General features: G+C 39.9%; 1 protein-coding gene across 1 annotated transcript in view; it reads right to left on the bottom strand.

Annotated features, from left to right (window-relative positions):
- The window catches only part of usp45 (ubiquitin specific peptidase 45), a 45,110-nt gene that overhangs the window by 23,121 nt on the left and 3,495 nt on the right, over nucleotides 1–18,494 (bottom strand). Inside the window, exons 5-8 of the mRNA XM_042489707.1 lie at nucleotides 16,758–16,858; nucleotides 5,240–5,391; nucleotides 3,038–3,133; nucleotides 1,453–1,583 (exon numbers count right to left, since the gene is read on the bottom strand). Of these exons, the coding sequence (XP_042345641.1) occupies nucleotides 1,453–1,583; nucleotides 3,038–3,133; nucleotides 5,240–5,391; nucleotides 16,758–16,858 (480 nt within the window). The remainder of the gene's footprint in view (nucleotides 1–1,452; nucleotides 1,584–3,037; nucleotides 3,134–5,239; nucleotides 5,392–16,757; nucleotides 16,859–18,494) is intronic.

Genomic DNA, 18,494 nt, shown 5'->3' on the forward strand with positions numbered 1-18,494 from the left:
TCTCTTATAACAAAGCCATGACTTTTGAATTCTTGTCAAAAAAGCTCGATCAACCTTATATATACCTGGATGCTTGCACCTCCTGTGAAGATGTCAAGATGAAAATAATCAAACAGAGTCTAATTGCTCAACAGTGTGTGAGATTTCGTATTACTTTCACTGTAATTATTTCTTTTTTTAATCAAAATTGTTGCAGATTGTATTTGTTTGTCAATCGACTAATCAATTCAGCTCTATACTAGGTAACTATGTTTTTAATATAATATATAAAGAATGCTTAGGATTTTTTTAGGAGAGCTGTACAATTGTTTTTGATAGGAAATCTCTAATTTTCTCATGTTTTTTGTTGCTCCCTACCTTTTTATCATTGTCAACAACATGAGTGGACATTAGGGCTATGTATCTGCATTTCCTGGCCTTAATAAAAGTTCACCTGTGGTTCAAGTGTACCATATGGATAATGGGTGCTGAGGCTTAAAGTCATATCTCTCTATTCATACGCATGTCAGTGGAATCGATGAGCCCTATTTAAAATTAAATGCGTATGAATGCATAAAGGTGCGTGCAATGCTTGCTGTCTGAATGCACAATTGCTTGCATGGGTGCTGCAGGCTGAGGCAGTACCAGGTGAGGAGGCAGCCAACACACACACACACACACACACACACACACACACACACACACACACACACACACACACACGCACACACGCACACACGCACACACACAAACACACAAAGGCCTTTCTGTTGAAAGCTAGGTACCAGAATAACTGTCAAAGCCACACCAGAGATGTACCCAGTCATCCAATGTCAAATGCCCTGGTCACCCACCTGCACTACTAAACAGTGCAAGACCCCCCCACTCCCACTCACATACACACACACACACAAGGTGGACCCAACCAGCAGTGTACCATGCTCAAACAAGAACCCAGCCAACCAAACATTCACACTGTTCATAAAAGAGAACGAAACAACTGTTCAGTTCACAAATGTGCGTCTGTTTCCGCCTCTCACACAGCCTGTTAGGTTTTGCTCTGGATCAAATATGACACAGGTGGCACAGCAGTGTGGCAAGTAGAAAGAGCGACAAATAGTTAGCTGCTGCTACACATTTACTAAGGTACAGTGCCTGCAGTGTGTTTGGTGTACGTTGAGCTTAGAGTGTGTGAAAGGCATTCAGCTGGGACCAGGTGCTACCTGGGTCTGGCTGGTTGAAGTGGTCACCACCGCAGTGAAAGGATGAAAGCAGGTGAAAGCTGTGGCTCCTGTGTTGTCAACTGCTGCTGTGATGATGGAGAACTGCAATACTAACAATTATGGCACAGTCTGCTGGCTTTACTGACCCTGAGATCAAATATTTGCATACAGAATCTGATGCCAGTGTCATCATTAACAATGATTCATCAAGATGATTTTATGACAACTGATATGAGGAATGGTGCCTTACTTTTGGCAGAGCTGGTTGAACAGGATTTTGGGATTGACCGGCCCTTTCCCTGGTTCTTTCATGCTCTGGAGGAAGAGAAACATGGCCGCAGTCAGGGGCTCTGGACCAGGCAGCGTTACTGTCAATGGACTCTGGAAAATGAAGACATCAAAGACAGATAAGACTCAACACTAACTACGTAAGTGGTTGCAGTCAGTTTTTGGTTGCCGAAGCTGAAATATGGTTGCCATTTTTAGTCATGTTATATTTTTAGAAATTAAGATAGAATGCAGTTCTACGTAGGGCCGGGTATCCGTACTTGATGCCTTTACGGTATCGCCCTGTTTAACCCAGCATCAAGTAGCATCAAAACTTCTCAGTCAAACTCTACCTGCATTTGATATCTTTTCGTAGCCAGATCAAGAAAAAGACTATTCCTATGGTTTTGCTGGCAGGCAATCACTGCAAACCTTCTTTGATTTAATGCATGTGTGTGCTTTGCCCACGACTGCAGCAACTATAACCAATACAGTGTGTGGTGTGGTGAAGTCAAGCACGGTTGTGTTTGACGAAGCTGGCAGTTCAGCGTGCAAAGATTCCTCCAAAATATTTTAAAGTCTGGCCATACTACACGCCTGTGGTGTTTGGCTACATTTTACACAACTAAATGATTCCATTCACATTGTTCATTCATACTGAATGAAGCACTTTACACATGTTGGTAATGTATCACTAGCTTTATAATAAAAATGTGACATAAAAGACTGCCTGTAATGACATGTTAGATGAAATTTTAAATGCACAGTGGAACAGGTAATTTGCTTCACCATCAACACTAAAACAGATGTCTGTGTGCAAGCATGTAAACGCACAAACACGTGCAGCCTTGTCACGTGCAGCACTGTCTGGTTCTTACTTTAACAGCAAAGTGTAAATATCACAACAAATATGCAACAAATGTTAAGAGTGTATGTATTATTTTCTGTATTTATTTTGGGGGAAAAGTTTTACTGTTTGATGTCCCTACTCTTTATGTTACATGATTTTGCCACTGATGGCAACCAAAGGCTGAAAATTGGTTGCCAATAACTCAAAATGATTGCCAATGGCGACTTAAGAATCATTACTATCAATCTCTGATAAAGTGCCTATACAATTTATACAGTAACAGTTTTAGACAACTGAGATTTGATAGTTTATTTACTTGTATAAATTATACTAAATATTTTTTAAAATAGGGTCAGATGTTCAATAAGAACAGAATTAATTCTTAATTTTTTTTTTTTTTTTTTTACAAATGTTCATAGAGAAGTTTCATGACTTCCTAAAACATCTTGTGAAAGTAAAATAAGACTGAAAGCTGCCAAAAAAAACCAGAATAACCTTTAGATATTATAGATTATAGATAGATATTATATTTTTTCAATTTACAGTTCAATAACTGCTAATTTTCTGAGTCAATAGCCACTGATCTATTAACTGTAAGTGATAAAGCATTAGGATAATCATTTTAAAAGCAAAATAATTTTCAATTTCTCAATCTGTTGTTCAGTCTTAAGAAAACTATGGTTTTGGAAAAGTAGAAGAGATGGAAAGCAAACTGTACCACATTGGTTTCGACGCTGGGGCTGATCCTCAGTTTGTGCCCTTTGTCTTTCACTTCCTGGATGAGGTCGATGAGCATGTGTGTCTGAGACAGGTTCTGTGGGAGGAGCAACATTATTAAGACTGTTTTACTACCATTTCATTAACAATTTCAGTCCATACATGCATTGAAGGTCATTGGGTAAAGGGTATTATTAAGGTATGGCATCAACAAATGTTCAGCAGCTGAATACCTGTTCAGATCTGCTACCTATTCCAGTGGATATAACTTTTCTAGAATGTCTAGATCTATGATAACTGTCAATCAACTACGCCCAAATGCAGACTTATTGGATGTGCTATCTGTAAGCCAATCGCAGTGTTCCACATTGTCTAAAGTGGACTGCAGTAGGACCACACCCCCTGCGCAAGGCACGTTTTAGTCTATTCAGTCTACAAATCATGTAGTTAAAATACATAATTTGTGTTTAAACAGCTTTTAAACAAAAATGTCAAATTAGATGTTATATTACAAGTTTTTATTGAGGATATTTTCAAAAAATATCCATCAATTGGAATGGACGATGGATCTGAACGTCATCAGAAAATGAATAGGGAATTACAGTTTATATAGGATAATACTTTTCAAATTTGATATTCAAATGATACAGTGTTCACAGAATAGTAATGTCTGGAAGTTTTTCACGTACTATTTTCAGGAGATACTTCCGAAATCAATGATATTTTGAGCCACTATGATATATATATATGTGTGTGTGTGTGTGTGCTTAAAAAGCATCACCTATTCACTGATATGAGTTAATTATTCATGAAAAACATTTTTTGTCCAAAAAATTTCTCTTAAGACCATTTATTGTCATTTTTACTATTAGGCAATTTCTGCATGACGATTCTTCATCCACTGGAATGGACAGAAAAAAAACAAACCACATAATAAAGTATACTTTTTTTGGCTAATGATTTATGAATACATTCAGAGAATAAATCTGCCATTATAATACTTTTTTTGTGTGTAGAACATAGTTGGGTTCTGAATGGGTTAAATCAGTCAATCATCAAAGTGGTTTGATTTTACTGTTCATCAAAAGAAAAAAAACTGGCAACTATTATGTGGACAACAAAAGACAACAACAAAAAAGTTATAATCCTTCAAAAATGTATTTACACTTGCAGCTTGTGGCAGTCCGCTGTGGTCAATTAAAATACCCTTGTGAAATGTTATCTCCATTGTGGCAGCATTTAGGAAACTTGTGGCAAGTTCATTATTCTAAAAAAGGCTTTCAAATCTATCTATGATCTGTGAGTTTGAAATGTAGAGGAGATCCTTGGTGAAGAGATAGCCTGAAGCAGCCATTGTCCCTTCATGTTAGAGAAACATCTTTTCCTTCCCTTTCAAGAAATATTTGTTTTGTCACATCCTGGCAATGAAGACAGTTGCTATGGAAAACACACAATGGGGCTGGCATTGTGAAAGCAGACACAGCTCGTCCTCTGACAATTATGTGTTTTCACCAAAAAAGATTGCAATTTTCAAGGAGACAATACAAACAGACAGGGAGAGGGAGGGGAAAAGCATATAAAGCGCGTTCACTCAAATTTCAATCAACAAGGAAGGCCCTGAGGGTGATTAACAAAATGGCGGAAAAAAACAGCCTCATTGTTGAAGAAGCATGTTGGTTTCCAGTCACCATGACACGACCAGAGAGAGACTGGCGAAGCTCTATAGCTGCGTTGTATGGTGAACATGCTCTGCACCAACTGAGTGCCACTTGTGTATGGGAAGGTGAGCATGTCCAAGCCGGCGCTGCATTTACTGCTGCTTTGAATATACTTCAAAATGACCTCAAGGCCAGGCCTGTTTACACTCACAGTCATTGTGAGACCGCAATATGGTTTACTATAGGCCAGACTCCTCAGAAACAGCACTTGAGTGTTTTCACATTGTGGAGGCATAAATATTCATATTGTCATGCTGAAATAGAAATTCCTGCGACTGAGGTCTCTTGAATGAAGCAATGACTTGAAAGCAGGTTATGTGTAGCAAGAAATCCACCTTATAACAATTAATGCTTCTGACTGATAATGAAAGCTTTAATCACACCTATTTTCTGTTATTCCTAAAGAATATTTCATAAAGCTCTAGCACAATAGAGACACATGCACAGAAGATATTTACGTTTGAGCCGACTCATATTATACCAACCTGCATGACAGCGTTGAAGAAGCAGGTGTTACCGAGGTTATTGATGCCTTTAACAGGCACCAAGGTGCTGTTGATGGCTGGGCTCTTGCCTTTGGGCTGGTCAGTATAATCTGATGGGTCCTCTTGCAGCTTTATGATTTTAGGTGATGCTCCTGGAACACAGAAAACATAACAGGTCAGTGATAAACAGCAGTAGGAACTCAGAACTGGTGAAAAAAGTGAAACACAAGCCCGGAAATTACAGATATAATATGGACAGAAGGATTCCCTTTCGAAATCCTAATTTAGTTTTTACTCTGAGGTTATTTTTAGATAATAAGACTTGGCAGCAAAGCTGAAATGGTGGCTGAGTTGGCGATTTAGTCAAGACTGAGGACAGAAGTCAGCCTCTCTCAAACTGAGACTGTGGCAGGATACAGTAAACATTGGGCTTAGCCTTGAAGCGAGACTGGGGCTGGGAGCAGGGTGCTGGGACGGCAGCTGGAGGGAAAGCTGGGTCATTTGGGAAAGCAGATGACAGCTGTGGAAGTTTCCGCTGGTTAGTGTGGAGGGGGTGGGGGCTGGGGTTACAGAGATGGCCGTCCACAGCCAGCTGTTACTCCTGATCACCAATGAAAACTAACCTTTAACAGAATCTCAGACACAGATGGTCAGAATCTGACAGTGACGTACAGACAGTCTGCTGGGGACACACTAGAGTAGGTATTGTAGCTGTGTGAGCTGATGACGTGCCAGCAGTTAACAAAAAAGCCACCACCATGATGACTCAATACCAAAAACTGTGTTACTGGCATGTGTTAGTAGCTACTGATTTGCTATCTACGTTGTAAGGAATCCTGAAGTTTGAGATTAGAGTAGGAGAGGGTTCTAAATTTTTTGAGTTAAAAGGAATAATGTAGTTTTTAGCCAAAATCCTTACCTCAGCAAGCTTAAAGCTTTAAGTCAAACATCAACCATTTGCTGCCACATCCTCTCTCACTGTTCAACAGATAATGGATATTTCACATTCTCCAAAACTCTTAACTGTTCTCTGAGTATCATAATGTTCAGCAGATATGCAAAGTTACATCCACTTTAAGATGTAAGTTATGTGCAACAAGTTATGGATATCTCCTTTCGTTTTTTTTTTTTTGCCAGTGAGCCAAAGTAGAGTCTGTGAAAACATGGAAGCGTCAAACACATCTTACCCCTAGCAGCACAGATTTACACAATCAGCAGAATTTGGACATCTAAGTTTATCATCACCAATTGTGTATCTGAACAAATGTCTCCCCTTCTGTTCCTCAATTGTGATGAAATGGCTAGGAAATGTGTTTCTGCAAAACATTACGATGTCAAAGTGAGGCTGACCTTTGATCTTCAGATATATATTGCCGTCACTTAATTATTTTATCCTATGAGACATCTGTGTGAAATTCTGACATCATCAGTGTATGAATTCTTGAATTATGGCCAAAAACATGTTTTGTGAAGTCACAGTGACCTTGACCTTTGACCTTTGACCACCAAGTTCCAAACAGCTAATTCTTGGGTGCAAGTGGAGGTTTGTGTCAAATTTGAAGATATTCTCAAAAGGCCTTCTTGAGATATCACCTTTAAAAAAATGAGACACACTACTGAGAAACACTACTCCAAATTTAGCTGTAACAGAGTTTCAGAGATGAAACAAGTTTGTAATGCAGTCTTGATGATATATGGATGTCTTAAAGGGTTCACAAAGTTAATATTAATTTAAGACTAATGCACTTCTAAAGCCTTCAATAAATAATAACAAGACTCCTCAATGCTTTCCATGTAAAAATTGGCAGTTGCTGTTGAGGTAAAAATGTCTCTGTGTGAACACGCTATGACACTACGTTCAGAGAGAATAAAGAAATGGAAGTGGTGCTAATGGATTTAAAGGGCGGGAGACGAGTGAAGCAATGAATGCAAGATAAGTTAGAAGGTGCTAATTGAGGCAGAGAGGTGTTCACTCAATGTGATATTTGACACATTTGACAGATCCAGAGAATCAAAATCAGAGATATTTTATTGATTTCTGGAGTAAAATTTAGATAGCAGGAGCAACAGGCTGCATGCACAGTTGGCTCATGCCCATTAAAATGAAAAAAAACTTTTAGCTTCATGCAGAATATCAGACTCCATGATGAATGACAAGCTCAGTACAATAATACATGGTCCCCCTGATCTTTCAGAAACTAGTCCATACCAAGAGATATGTGCACTGCAACTACACGCAGACTTCAGGAGATTTGTGCACCACAGCTGTGTGCAGACCACAGACCTATATACTGGTACAGATTTTGGCAAAAAAAAGCAAATAAACAGACTAAAAAAACTGCTTTGTAACAACAGGTTTTGTAACAACAGTCTGTGAAAGAATAAAAATAAAGGGCTCTATTTCTGTCATTCAAACTACAATTCCACCTCTGACGACGAATGTGGGTTGCAAAAGGAGAGTGGCGCTGTCCATGTTTTCACACATTGACTCCACAGGCAGGAGAGGAAGCAAGTCAATGTTATTTCTGAAGTATTCTTTACACAAAAAGGGCACAGGCAGTGGATGAAGGAGGCAAAGAGCTTCGTCAGTCTCTACCTGTGGCAATTCTCTATGCCCCTGCGAAATTACAGATTGATTGAACAACCCATCGAGGAGAAAAATGGATGCTGACAGACAGACAGATGGACAGAGTTTTCTTCATTTTAAAGAAGGATGTCTTAAAAAAACGGAGTAAAACTCCACAGAATGGTTGCAGCAACTTCAATGAAAATAGTTTAAAACATGCTCACGATAACAATGTCAATTTGACTTGCTTATTTTTTAAGTTATGAGATCAAATATTTAACATATTACAATATGTGACTGGCCTGCCACAAGAACTGCATAGGTTCCAACATATATACTGTAGGTAAAATAAAAAATGAACAAAAAAGATCACTTCTAATTCAGCTGGATTTGATCTGGATATAAGTGGAAAAACAAGGAAGGTTCTATTACATGAAGCATTAATAAGAAAACAAGTGAGAAGTCCTGAAGCTGTGCAGAGCAGACAGTGGATGATTTTCCTGTATAAATTACATTTTACACAAATTGTCTGCTGAAATCAATCAAATGTATACGCATACACCTCTAACGTACATTCGCTTGCTGTACCACTTGTTAAATACTAAATGACTGGCACATGGATGACTTAGAAATATTACAATTTTTTTATATTTGATTGACATTACCTTGGTAGGAAATGGTAAGAAATAACTGTCTTTTATTAAGAATGCAACATTGTGTAAGTTTTCACATGATTATTTTAAGCAATATTTTAAGAAGTAAAATGTTATCATGTTCATGATGTTTTAGCCCATTAAATATAAATTTGTATATTCTCCAATGCAGCCAAACATTTTCCAAAGTGCATTACAAGGTGTTCGGATTGATTTTGAACTTTCTGGAGAAGATGGAAATCACAATTTTAAAAATTTCTCGAGATGTCAAGACAGATTCTTTATGTTGCAGATTTTAGGAGCAGTCCACCTCTCTGACATTGGAGCATCCTTGAGTACACCAATGAGAGGAGACGGCACAACAGTTACTGCTCCATCACAACTGGATAGCCATATGACCTCATAAAAAAATACTTGAATGCTTCTGTCATATAAAATTACGCAGGAGGGAGAACATTTTCATTAATATCATTGCTGTACAATTGCGATGATTGATGAAAGTGCTATCACTTCCATAAAGAATTCAATGGGTTTTCTATATAAAATGAAACTACTAGTTCCTTTGTCATAAGCAAATAATAAGACATATCAGTGTGAGAAAAGGCAACTTCTTACAGGGACTGATGGTTGTACCTTAAGGCCTACAGGCTGTAGAGAAATCAATTAAATGCTGGTAAACACAAAAAGAGTTTGGTCCATGAGCACTTCACCCATATAAGCCAGTCAAGAGAGCAGGCTGGCAGCGAGGTCGCTGGCCTGAACCCGCTTATGTCCAAACTAAGGAAATTCAATTGAACTGTAACCGTCATAATCATCATAATAACCTGCACCTTTACTCTCTGCGTTCTCCTCAATATACAATGGCCTTGCCCTTGGATTTATTCAATTAATAGAACCACTCCTTGCACATTTATTGAAAAACCTATTCAACCTACATCAGTGGTAACTCCACTGCTGGCCGCTACTCCCTGAGCTTTTCCTCTTCAAGGCCAAGGACATAAGCGGCAGTGCCCTGGTCACAGTTGCAGGAATGTGAACCGTGGGCTTTTCACTTGTGGCCTGGCAATTTGCATTTTTGTACTAAATCACATTTTACTCAAAGGAATGGAGGTAAAAGGGCAACTTTTCTGTTCAATAGATTTTTGAAGAAAAATCACAGTGACTTGAACATACACACACACATACATAGTCTCTTTCAGGTGGGTCCGCAGTGCTCAGCTTTTCTTGGCTGCATCAGCTGTATTGATTTAAATTAACATTGCTCTGACTGAAAAATGTTCAAAACTTTTTTTTTTTAAAGAGCACTTTTAGGCTTGTCTCTTAGTTTGGGGACAAAGGGGCGAGGTTCAGCTTGTCGGGACGACATGCTTTAGTGGCACTCCACCCAGTGGTGCTAAATGCATCTGGCCCTCCACACTGGCAACATCTGGAGGCCTATTTCCATCTTCAATATGCAGCCATAAGGGAGCTCCCATATGTCAACGCGCACAATGCACGGAAAACAAGTGAAGATGGGGAATGACTGAAGCCCCGATCAGGAAAACAATCTGTGTATTTCAGGATTTGGTGTGAGCCTGCAAAGGTGTGAAGAGATGTGATAATGCAAGTGTGAACAGATGAGCAAAAGAGAAAGTCATTGAGAGAGAGAAGGAGTGTGTAAATGAGTGTGTTTACTTGTGCTGTTTGTGAGAGGATCCACAAAATCAACAGACTTCATGTAATTTGAGTGTAAGAGCTGCGACTGGCACTTCCTCTAAGAGGGAGCAGAGGAATGAGGAAACTAACTGGGCGGAATGGGGATGCCGATGGACACACTCTGCATCTGGGACCGTCACCCAAGGTAAACAATGTTCAGGGAGCCATCTGGTTGAGACTGGGGAGAGGGGGGGCAGAACGGGGCAGTGGGATGGAGGGAGGCAGTGGGTGGAGGGAAGGGTTGCAACGAGCACAAGCATATGGAAAAGCAGATTTTTCCTCTCCCTGCAGCAGTCAGCGAAGGCAAATGTCAGCATGCGCTGCGTCCACGCTTGACTGTGCTGCACTCGGCACCACCACCTGGCCCTCCTTGCTCAGCCACCGAGTATGGGCAGCAGTGACACTGTGGAGCCTTTCCCCAGGGTAGAGGAAAGCATCACGGTGCTTAGGATTGTCCACATGCACGCATGTACACCAACACCTCCTGCACTCCCTGTTCTTTTTCACACAAGAGATACACAAAGAAATGCGGGCCTTGTTTACTTTCTACAATAAAACAAAAAAAAATCCACAAAAGCCTAACTGAAATCTTTCAAAAGGCATACTGCTTTGTCTTGCATTTGTTTGCATTGTTTTGGCATTTTGACAAGCTGAAGCAGAGCCATCACCAGGCCTCATGTAAGAACAATTAAGCTCATGAATCAATAAACAAAAAGTATGCTTGTGCTCTAGATCTAACAAACAATGAATGTTTTTTTTTTCAATGCCACTTGCCTGACCTTCCTCTTGACTGCCTGCTCTGCATGAGGGGAGCCGGCCTTCAACCTCCACACTGCTGCATTGTGAGTGAACACAGAGGCATGAAGCCCACTGGCCATAGGATTTGACGATCTCTCGATTATTATTTTTTTTTTTTTTAAAAAAAGCTTTTTTGAGTGGCTTTTTCCTAATCTGGTTCACAGTTGGACCGAGAGATCGTCAAATCCTATGGCCAGTGGGCTTCATGCCTCTGTGTTCACTCACAATGCAGCAGTGTGGAGGTTGAAGGCCGGCTCCCCTCATGCAGAGCAGGCAGTCAAGAGGAAGGTCAGGCAACACCAAATGTCTTATTAATTCACTAATTTGTTGTGACTGCAGGGCACGAAAAGCCTGTTTCCTTGCCATCTGAGGCCAAGAGAACCCAGTGCCATGTTACTTACAGTCACACACACATACACAAACACACACACACACACACACACACACACACACACACAAACACACACACACACACACACACACAGCTTTTGCTACCCACTATTTGGCCTACTTTCATGTGCGGTGGTGGGAATAAAGACAGGATCACCCTTGATTACCTCCATGAAAGCACCACCAGGGGACAAGCATCTTACTGGCTACTGAGTCGGCTGAGCTAAACTGACAGCAAACTAAAGACTCCTGTTTCTAAAACCAACAACCAGAGGCAGAAAATCAGGTGAATAAAGGTGCAGTGATCATACAACAATACTACTTCATTCTACTTCAGCCTTTTGCCAAAGTCTGTCAGAGGAGGACAAGTCAATCAAGATATCAATCTCAAGAAATTGAGCCCAAGAGCAAAACTGGACATGTAACTTTTTCTTAAACTATTTTTTGTTGGAAGTGAGTTTAAACATGTAGATTTAGTTTCTCACATCAGAGTCAATCAGCCACAGCATACAAATAGAATATGAATATCCCTCATACAGGCATGTAATATCCTTCCTACCATGATGGCACTCCATTCATTAAACTGGGAGCTAAAAATATAAATGACATGTTTGGCTTAAAATTTGAAATGAATTTCAGCAACAAAAAAAGACTAATTGTATGGTTTACTTATTTTAACAAAAAGGTGTACTTCTAAGGTTACAACATTTAAAGTAAGTGTGCCAAGCAGAGGTTTTCCTATAAAATACAAGTTAAGTCATATAAATAAAGCCATCAAAGTGACGCAACAAATAAATACATAAGTATTCATGTTTTTTCAACATTGAAAAACAGCCAGCTCATTTAACATTTGTGCTTGGATGCTTCTTTATTAGTTATGTATGTAGGTGAACATGTAGCTGAGTGTGTATGTGTGTGTGCACGACAGACGAATTATAGGGATAACGCACACTTGCCACATTTTTGCAACTCAACTGTGTCCTTCAATGCTGTCAATAGCGGTCTCTCACTGTGTTTTGGAAAAGAGGGAACTGAACGAGGGAAAAGAACAATTCTACAAGTTTGAGAGGAAGCTGAAAAACAACAATAGCCATGCAGGGCCTGATTTTACACAATTCTGCCTTGTGCTCAATGGAGCTTGGACATAAAAATATAAATAAGTAAGTGCCTAATAACATTTCACGAAGCGTTTTTGTGGTTTGATATCACCAAAATTATATTTTGGATGAAGAAAAAAAAAGAACCAATACCTTTGCAAAGTCATTTTGGAGAAAATAATTAACATGGAAGATTTCTAAAGTTCCAGTGCGCAGGATTTCGTGGCATTTAGCAGTGAGGCTGCAGAAGTGAAACTTCTCCTGTGTACAAGGCATGTAGAACTGTAGTGGCCGACACGAAAATGCAAATGGCCCTTTCTAGAGCCAGTGTTCTGTTTGTCCATTGTAGGCTACTGTAGAAAAAACATGACGAACTCTGTGGTAGAGGACCTGCTCCATATGTCACCGCTCATTATAAGGTAAGGATAAAATAATGAAAATGCAATTCTAATTTTTTTTTATAAAACATATTTATGAACATTATATACCATTTCTGCCAAGATCTACCTAAAGCCTACACACTGACCTTAAAAGCGTATATACTGCAAATAGGCTGAAAAAATTGAGATATTGTTTTTTTTAGCCAATTGGCCCAGCTTTACTTAATGCACATTTTTCCTTTTTTCCTTATTATCTTTATGCCACAAATTTACTTGAAAGATGGGCCAGACCCTTTGTTAAATATAGATAGACACTGCCTTTATTCAAAAATATTTTTGCCCAACCAACAAAATGTCAGGAATCCAAGAAATTTAATTTATCATGATTCTATCAACTATGCCTAAATGTACTGAGGACACAGAGAATCAACTTTTAAAATAGAACTACCGAATAGCATTGAGCCAAATAAATTGTATAACAAATTCTTTAAGTTTTGAAATGAAAATACTTTACACAGTGTGGTAATATAATGATACAGTAATAAAGCAGTTGATAACAATCAGTACCATAAAACAAGACAGAGCGGACAGATTTCAATGAGAAACAAGCTCCGATGCCTATTCAGAACCAACATTTTAATTTGCGCCACAAAGACTCCCCAGCTGTGTTACAAGCTGGAGTCTAGCTCCCTGAGGTCAATTTGCTTTTTACTGGGACTCTGGTACTTGAGCTGAAGGCCTTGATGGTGAGAGAGCACAGTTAATCGACTTTCTTTCTACCCTGAGCTGTTGTTGTACAAAATTATTATAGATTCTAAAAAAAAAATCCTTGCTGGGGCTCTTTTGTGCTTGGGGTCTATAGGAAAAAACAGTACAACAGCAGCTTCTCCTGAAAACATGGCCTTCATGCTGAAATGCAATTTCACAAGCCCCTCAACAGACAACAACCGCCTATTTTGCTGCAACAATGGCTGCCCGCCTCTAAACCCATTTGGCCGACCGGTGTGGAACAATTGGGTGGCAGGAATAGTGACAGGTAATTTAAAGAGGCAAAGGGGAAAGCTGTAGGAAGCGACTGCCCAGCTCGGCAGATCATTTCCCACCAGCGTGGACCCATGGTTGGTACCATGTCCACTAAAGGGCATCTCCACAAATACACAGACATATAAAACACACACATCCGCAGCCATCTCTGCTGATAACTCCAGATCTGGCATGAATGAGTTTGTCTTCAAAAACTACAAATTGTGATAAAGAAACTGCTTCGCTGCGAAAGGACAACGTGGAATGGAAAGAATGTTAGGGGAAATTAAACTTGAAAGAATGCGTTTGTTAAGAGTGATGGAGATGGAAATTGGAAACTGGAAATGTGCAAGTTTGTACAGTATGCCTAATTTCTAAATACTTTTGTTAATTCTTGTGAGGTCCTGTTTGTCCCTAAAACTCTTTGTGCGTGGGTGTAGCCGAGTAAGACAAACTATAGGCCCTCTAAAAAAACATTTTACTCAAAGAATCTGCAAATTCCTCAGGTATGTAATGTACCTGGCAGATAAAAGTTATTCAGATTCTGTTCTAGGGAGAGCTTGTGCTCTCTGCTGGAAATAAAACATTGTGAGAATTCAACTAAGTGTATTACTAAGATCATTTGTAGTGGCCAACAAACACATAACGCTGATCTAAATAACATAGTGCATTTGCATGAGTTAAACATTCATTTCAACATTCTGCGTATGTGGATCTCCGCTGAGAGTTAGTGCGCTCCAGCTGTTAGGCTCGTGTCGCTCTGACTTGTTGAGGACCCTGGCTCCCACTAGTGCAGCGCACAGGCCCAGAGGTGGTGAGACGTACAGCGGCTCCACAGAGGAAGCAAGGGACAGAAACAGATAGCGATGGAAAGACAAAGAACGACAGAGCAGTGGCTGAACCCCACGCAGCTGCTCTTGTTCTTCAGGGAACCCAGCCGGGAAGCATCGCTCAAGCGCCTAATTCCGCTAATATGTGCAGTCATGCAATGTGCAGGGTGGGGGTGAGGGTGGGGGATTGCTGCAGCATCAATCCTGCAACTCTGACGCTGTGGCTGAGAGACTGATGGGGGACCAGCCTGGCTGGGCCTGGGCGGCTGGCCTCTGGCCACTGGGCTAAGCTGAAGTGGCCAGTGAGACCGAAAGTGGCGATGCCCACCACCCTGATCAGCCACAGCCTGTTAAGAGGCCTCTCAGCATGCCAGCACGAAGAAGAGGAACGTGGAGGCAAGAACAGACGGTGTATGAGAGCGTAAGCATGGAAAGGGGGTGGATGAGTCATATCAATATGGTTGAGTGACTGGGTGAGGAGGGCTCAGGTGGTCTGAGTGAGGTGAGAGGACATAAGACTGAAAGTAGGCAGCCAGGCAGTCAAATATCAGCATGAGCATTACACAATTCTCAATTTCTCCAGCATTTAACTTGAAAAATCATCAAATTCAAGTCATGTGCAATATATTTGTGATGTGTTTCTTTTTACTTTTTAGTGTTGTTGCACTTCGAGATGGGTATCAAGAACAGACACTTAACTGCTACCAATTCCTGACTGGTCAGTGCCGAAACATTGAAAAACTTCTGGACAATAAGTTCTGCTTTTGATATTTATGTAACAATTGTTTTATTTTTATCTTATTTTATCAAATTCTTTTAAAAATATTTTATTCTTTTTTGCACTCACATCACTTTTTTTCTCTCTGCTTCTGACTCTTGAGCTGCCGTAACATGTGAATTTCCCCGCTGTAGGTTGGGATAAATTAAAGTCTCATCTTATCTATTTATTCATTCTAACATAGCTGGCATTTTTAAATTGCTATCTGTCCCCTAATGATGACAAATTTTCAAATTTTATTAACATTAATGTTCTTAGTTATCTGTTTGAGTTAGCTTCTGAGAAGCTCAAGGACTATAGTTCTTTGGCAGTTTGTAATTCTGTTCAAGTTTAGCTTCTGATAGTAAAGCAGCATTAAGGCAAATCACCTCCAGACATTTTTTGTAACTGCTCATCCCTCATAAAAGGAAACTCAGGAAATTTAATTACTTTTATCTCCAAAAATAAAGTGATGATCAAATAACTGCCAGATCTTTTCACATCCTTCATGTGATGTCTTTAGTTTTTGCACAAAATGATGGAGAGTAGTATCAGTAAGAGTATAGATAAGTATCAGCATTGATAAGCAGTATTGGTATCAATAGAGTCCTTACAATCCCAATCCCTGCTCTTCAGTGTAAGAGATAAATTCTAATTTCATGACCATATGAAGGCAAGAAAAGGGCTCCACAAGCCCTAAGCAGCTTCATAAATCAAAGGAGAAGAAGTTGCACCCTTAAGAAATAATGCCCGAAACACAGAGTGGTCTCACATGTCACACTGCGATGTTGCTTGATAATGCACATGTTGCTGTCTCAACACTGTCAGGTTGAATCCAGGGATTCAGATGACCACTGCCACCAGGGGGAGTAAGTGTACTGCAGCCATTCCCTTGTAAATAGGTTAAATGCTGACAATAGCACATTGTAACCTTCTGTATGTGACCAGGTGAGTCCATTCATCTGCATTACAGGTCACTTTGCCTGCCCAAAGACAGACACTACTCTGGTATTTGGTGTTATTGTGCTGCTAGCTTCTAATGCATAGCTCTGTGGACACTACAACATCAAGCATGCAGCCCCCTTGTTTAAGGTTCACCAGTGCAATTACACTGAATTATGTGCCATTCATATCTGAATACATTACAAGTTGTCTGTGTCCAAGGCCAGTCGTTTTCTCCTCTTTAACTGACAAGGTCTCTAAATGAAAGGAACTCCAACTGAAGTGACTTCAGTCTTGCTAAAACTTGGTGAAGATGTATGGGTATTATAAAAGCTTTTTGTTCATCAGCAGGGGGACAGACCTCCACGATGTTGCCAAACACCTTACCTGAAGTCGCCTTGATGGAGTGCTTTTGTAAAAAGTCCAGGGTCTGAGCCAAAGCTTTCTTGTTGCAGTGAGTGGAGAGCTCCTCATTACATTCAAAACACCTGTTACAATGAGACAGGTTCACAGACAGACACAGAAAAGGTTTAAGGTATTGTGGAATTTAAAAACCCTCAAACACTATTGTTGAAATAAACCATTATTTGAGAACAGAAATACTTGGTTTGAGTGGAAAACCATTTATACACACAATCGGACCTAATAATGGTGTGAAATCAGGGTTGGGCATTAACCATGGCCTCATGGCCCAAGGCAACAAAAAGTTACTAACATACTGATTCACTCGTGCCTTTAGTTCAACATTCTACAAAAACAGCCAACAGTACTTGTAGCTGGCTAGCTACGAATATGTTGAGCCTACAGAAGTAAGGTTTACAAATGTCGGTCCTTTGTGTCAACCCCTGAAGAAAAAAAATTATTAATTTAATTTATGAGTTTAAAAAATGAGAAATTTTCAATGTGTAACAATGACATTAGAGCTGACTTTCTCAGTACTGTGCAGTGAAACTACTTCAAATATACAGTATGTATATTTATATATATATGTAACATTCTAAGCAGAAACCCATTGTGCTTCTCAGAAAACCCATATGGAAACCGTTTTTATCATATTAGGACTTCTCTGATGATGTCACATATTAAGCAAGACTTGTTAAGTTAATGCTGTAATGTGAGTCTTCCTACTTTTTGGCCACTCAGGGCACTGGTACCATAACAGCACAAACAGACATGCATCTAAAATGTAGTGCCGTAGGTGTGAACGGGTTTTACTTCAGTGTGTTGTCAGCTGCTGCTCTGTATTGTCTGTCTGTGCTATGTCAGTGTCCTGTTCTGACGCCATCACTTATAAAGGTGTTTTGTATTGCTTGAAAAAATGGATCAATGGTCATGTCTTTCTTTCATTTCTAAGTGTGTCCCTTGTCACCTTGTGTTTCAATAATAGTTCAACAAGCTTGGTACCCGACGAAAATTATGTCCGCTTTCCCCTTTCCATTTATACATGGATATGTTATGTTCTAGGCTTGCCAGTGTTGAAAAGAAAACCATATTTTGAATTTGGAAGTTGTGGCTGAAGGACTGCCACAATCTTCATAGACAAACTGTGTTGTATAAAGTCACATCTTAGCGTATATTAGCAAGACACACGCTAACATATATCACATCGAGAGGAGCCGGCCTAATGTTAGATTACCAACATTAGCCAGGTTTACTTCCTCCCTATTTCTGTGCTAACATTAAAGAGATTTGGAAAAGGAAAGACGGGCTGGTTACTGACATGTTTTTAAGATGACACAATATCGAGGTTAACATTCCTTTGTCCAAGTTATCTGTGTAAGGCCACATGCTGCCCACAAAGTTACTTCTGGAGTTATATATTTGGATATGCACAGCGTCGAGCATCCCATTATGAATATATCCCTCCATCACATACTGTAGTTCCTTATCCGGGCTTCTAGAAGCTATGTTGCCTGCCTGATGCTTATCGACAATCTTGCCTGACATAGCAACAGTATCTAAGGGGGGCAGGTCTTCTGTTTGGTCAATTAAGTGAGTCTCACTGTCAGTGTGTGAGAGTTTGCAGCCTTGCAAAAAACAGTTTCTGTACCGAGTTACATTCACCCTTGCATGTAGAGCTGACAATTACATGCACAGCTCAAATTTTACGTGCATTTCTGCGCA

Source organism: Plectropomus leopardus, chromosome 7 (genome assembly GCF_008729295.1).
Source record: "Plectropomus leopardus isolate mb chromosome 7, YSFRI_Pleo_2.0, whole genome shotgun sequence".
Lineage (NCBI taxonomy): Eukaryota > Metazoa > Chordata > Actinopteri > Perciformes > Serranidae > Plectropomus > Plectropomus leopardus.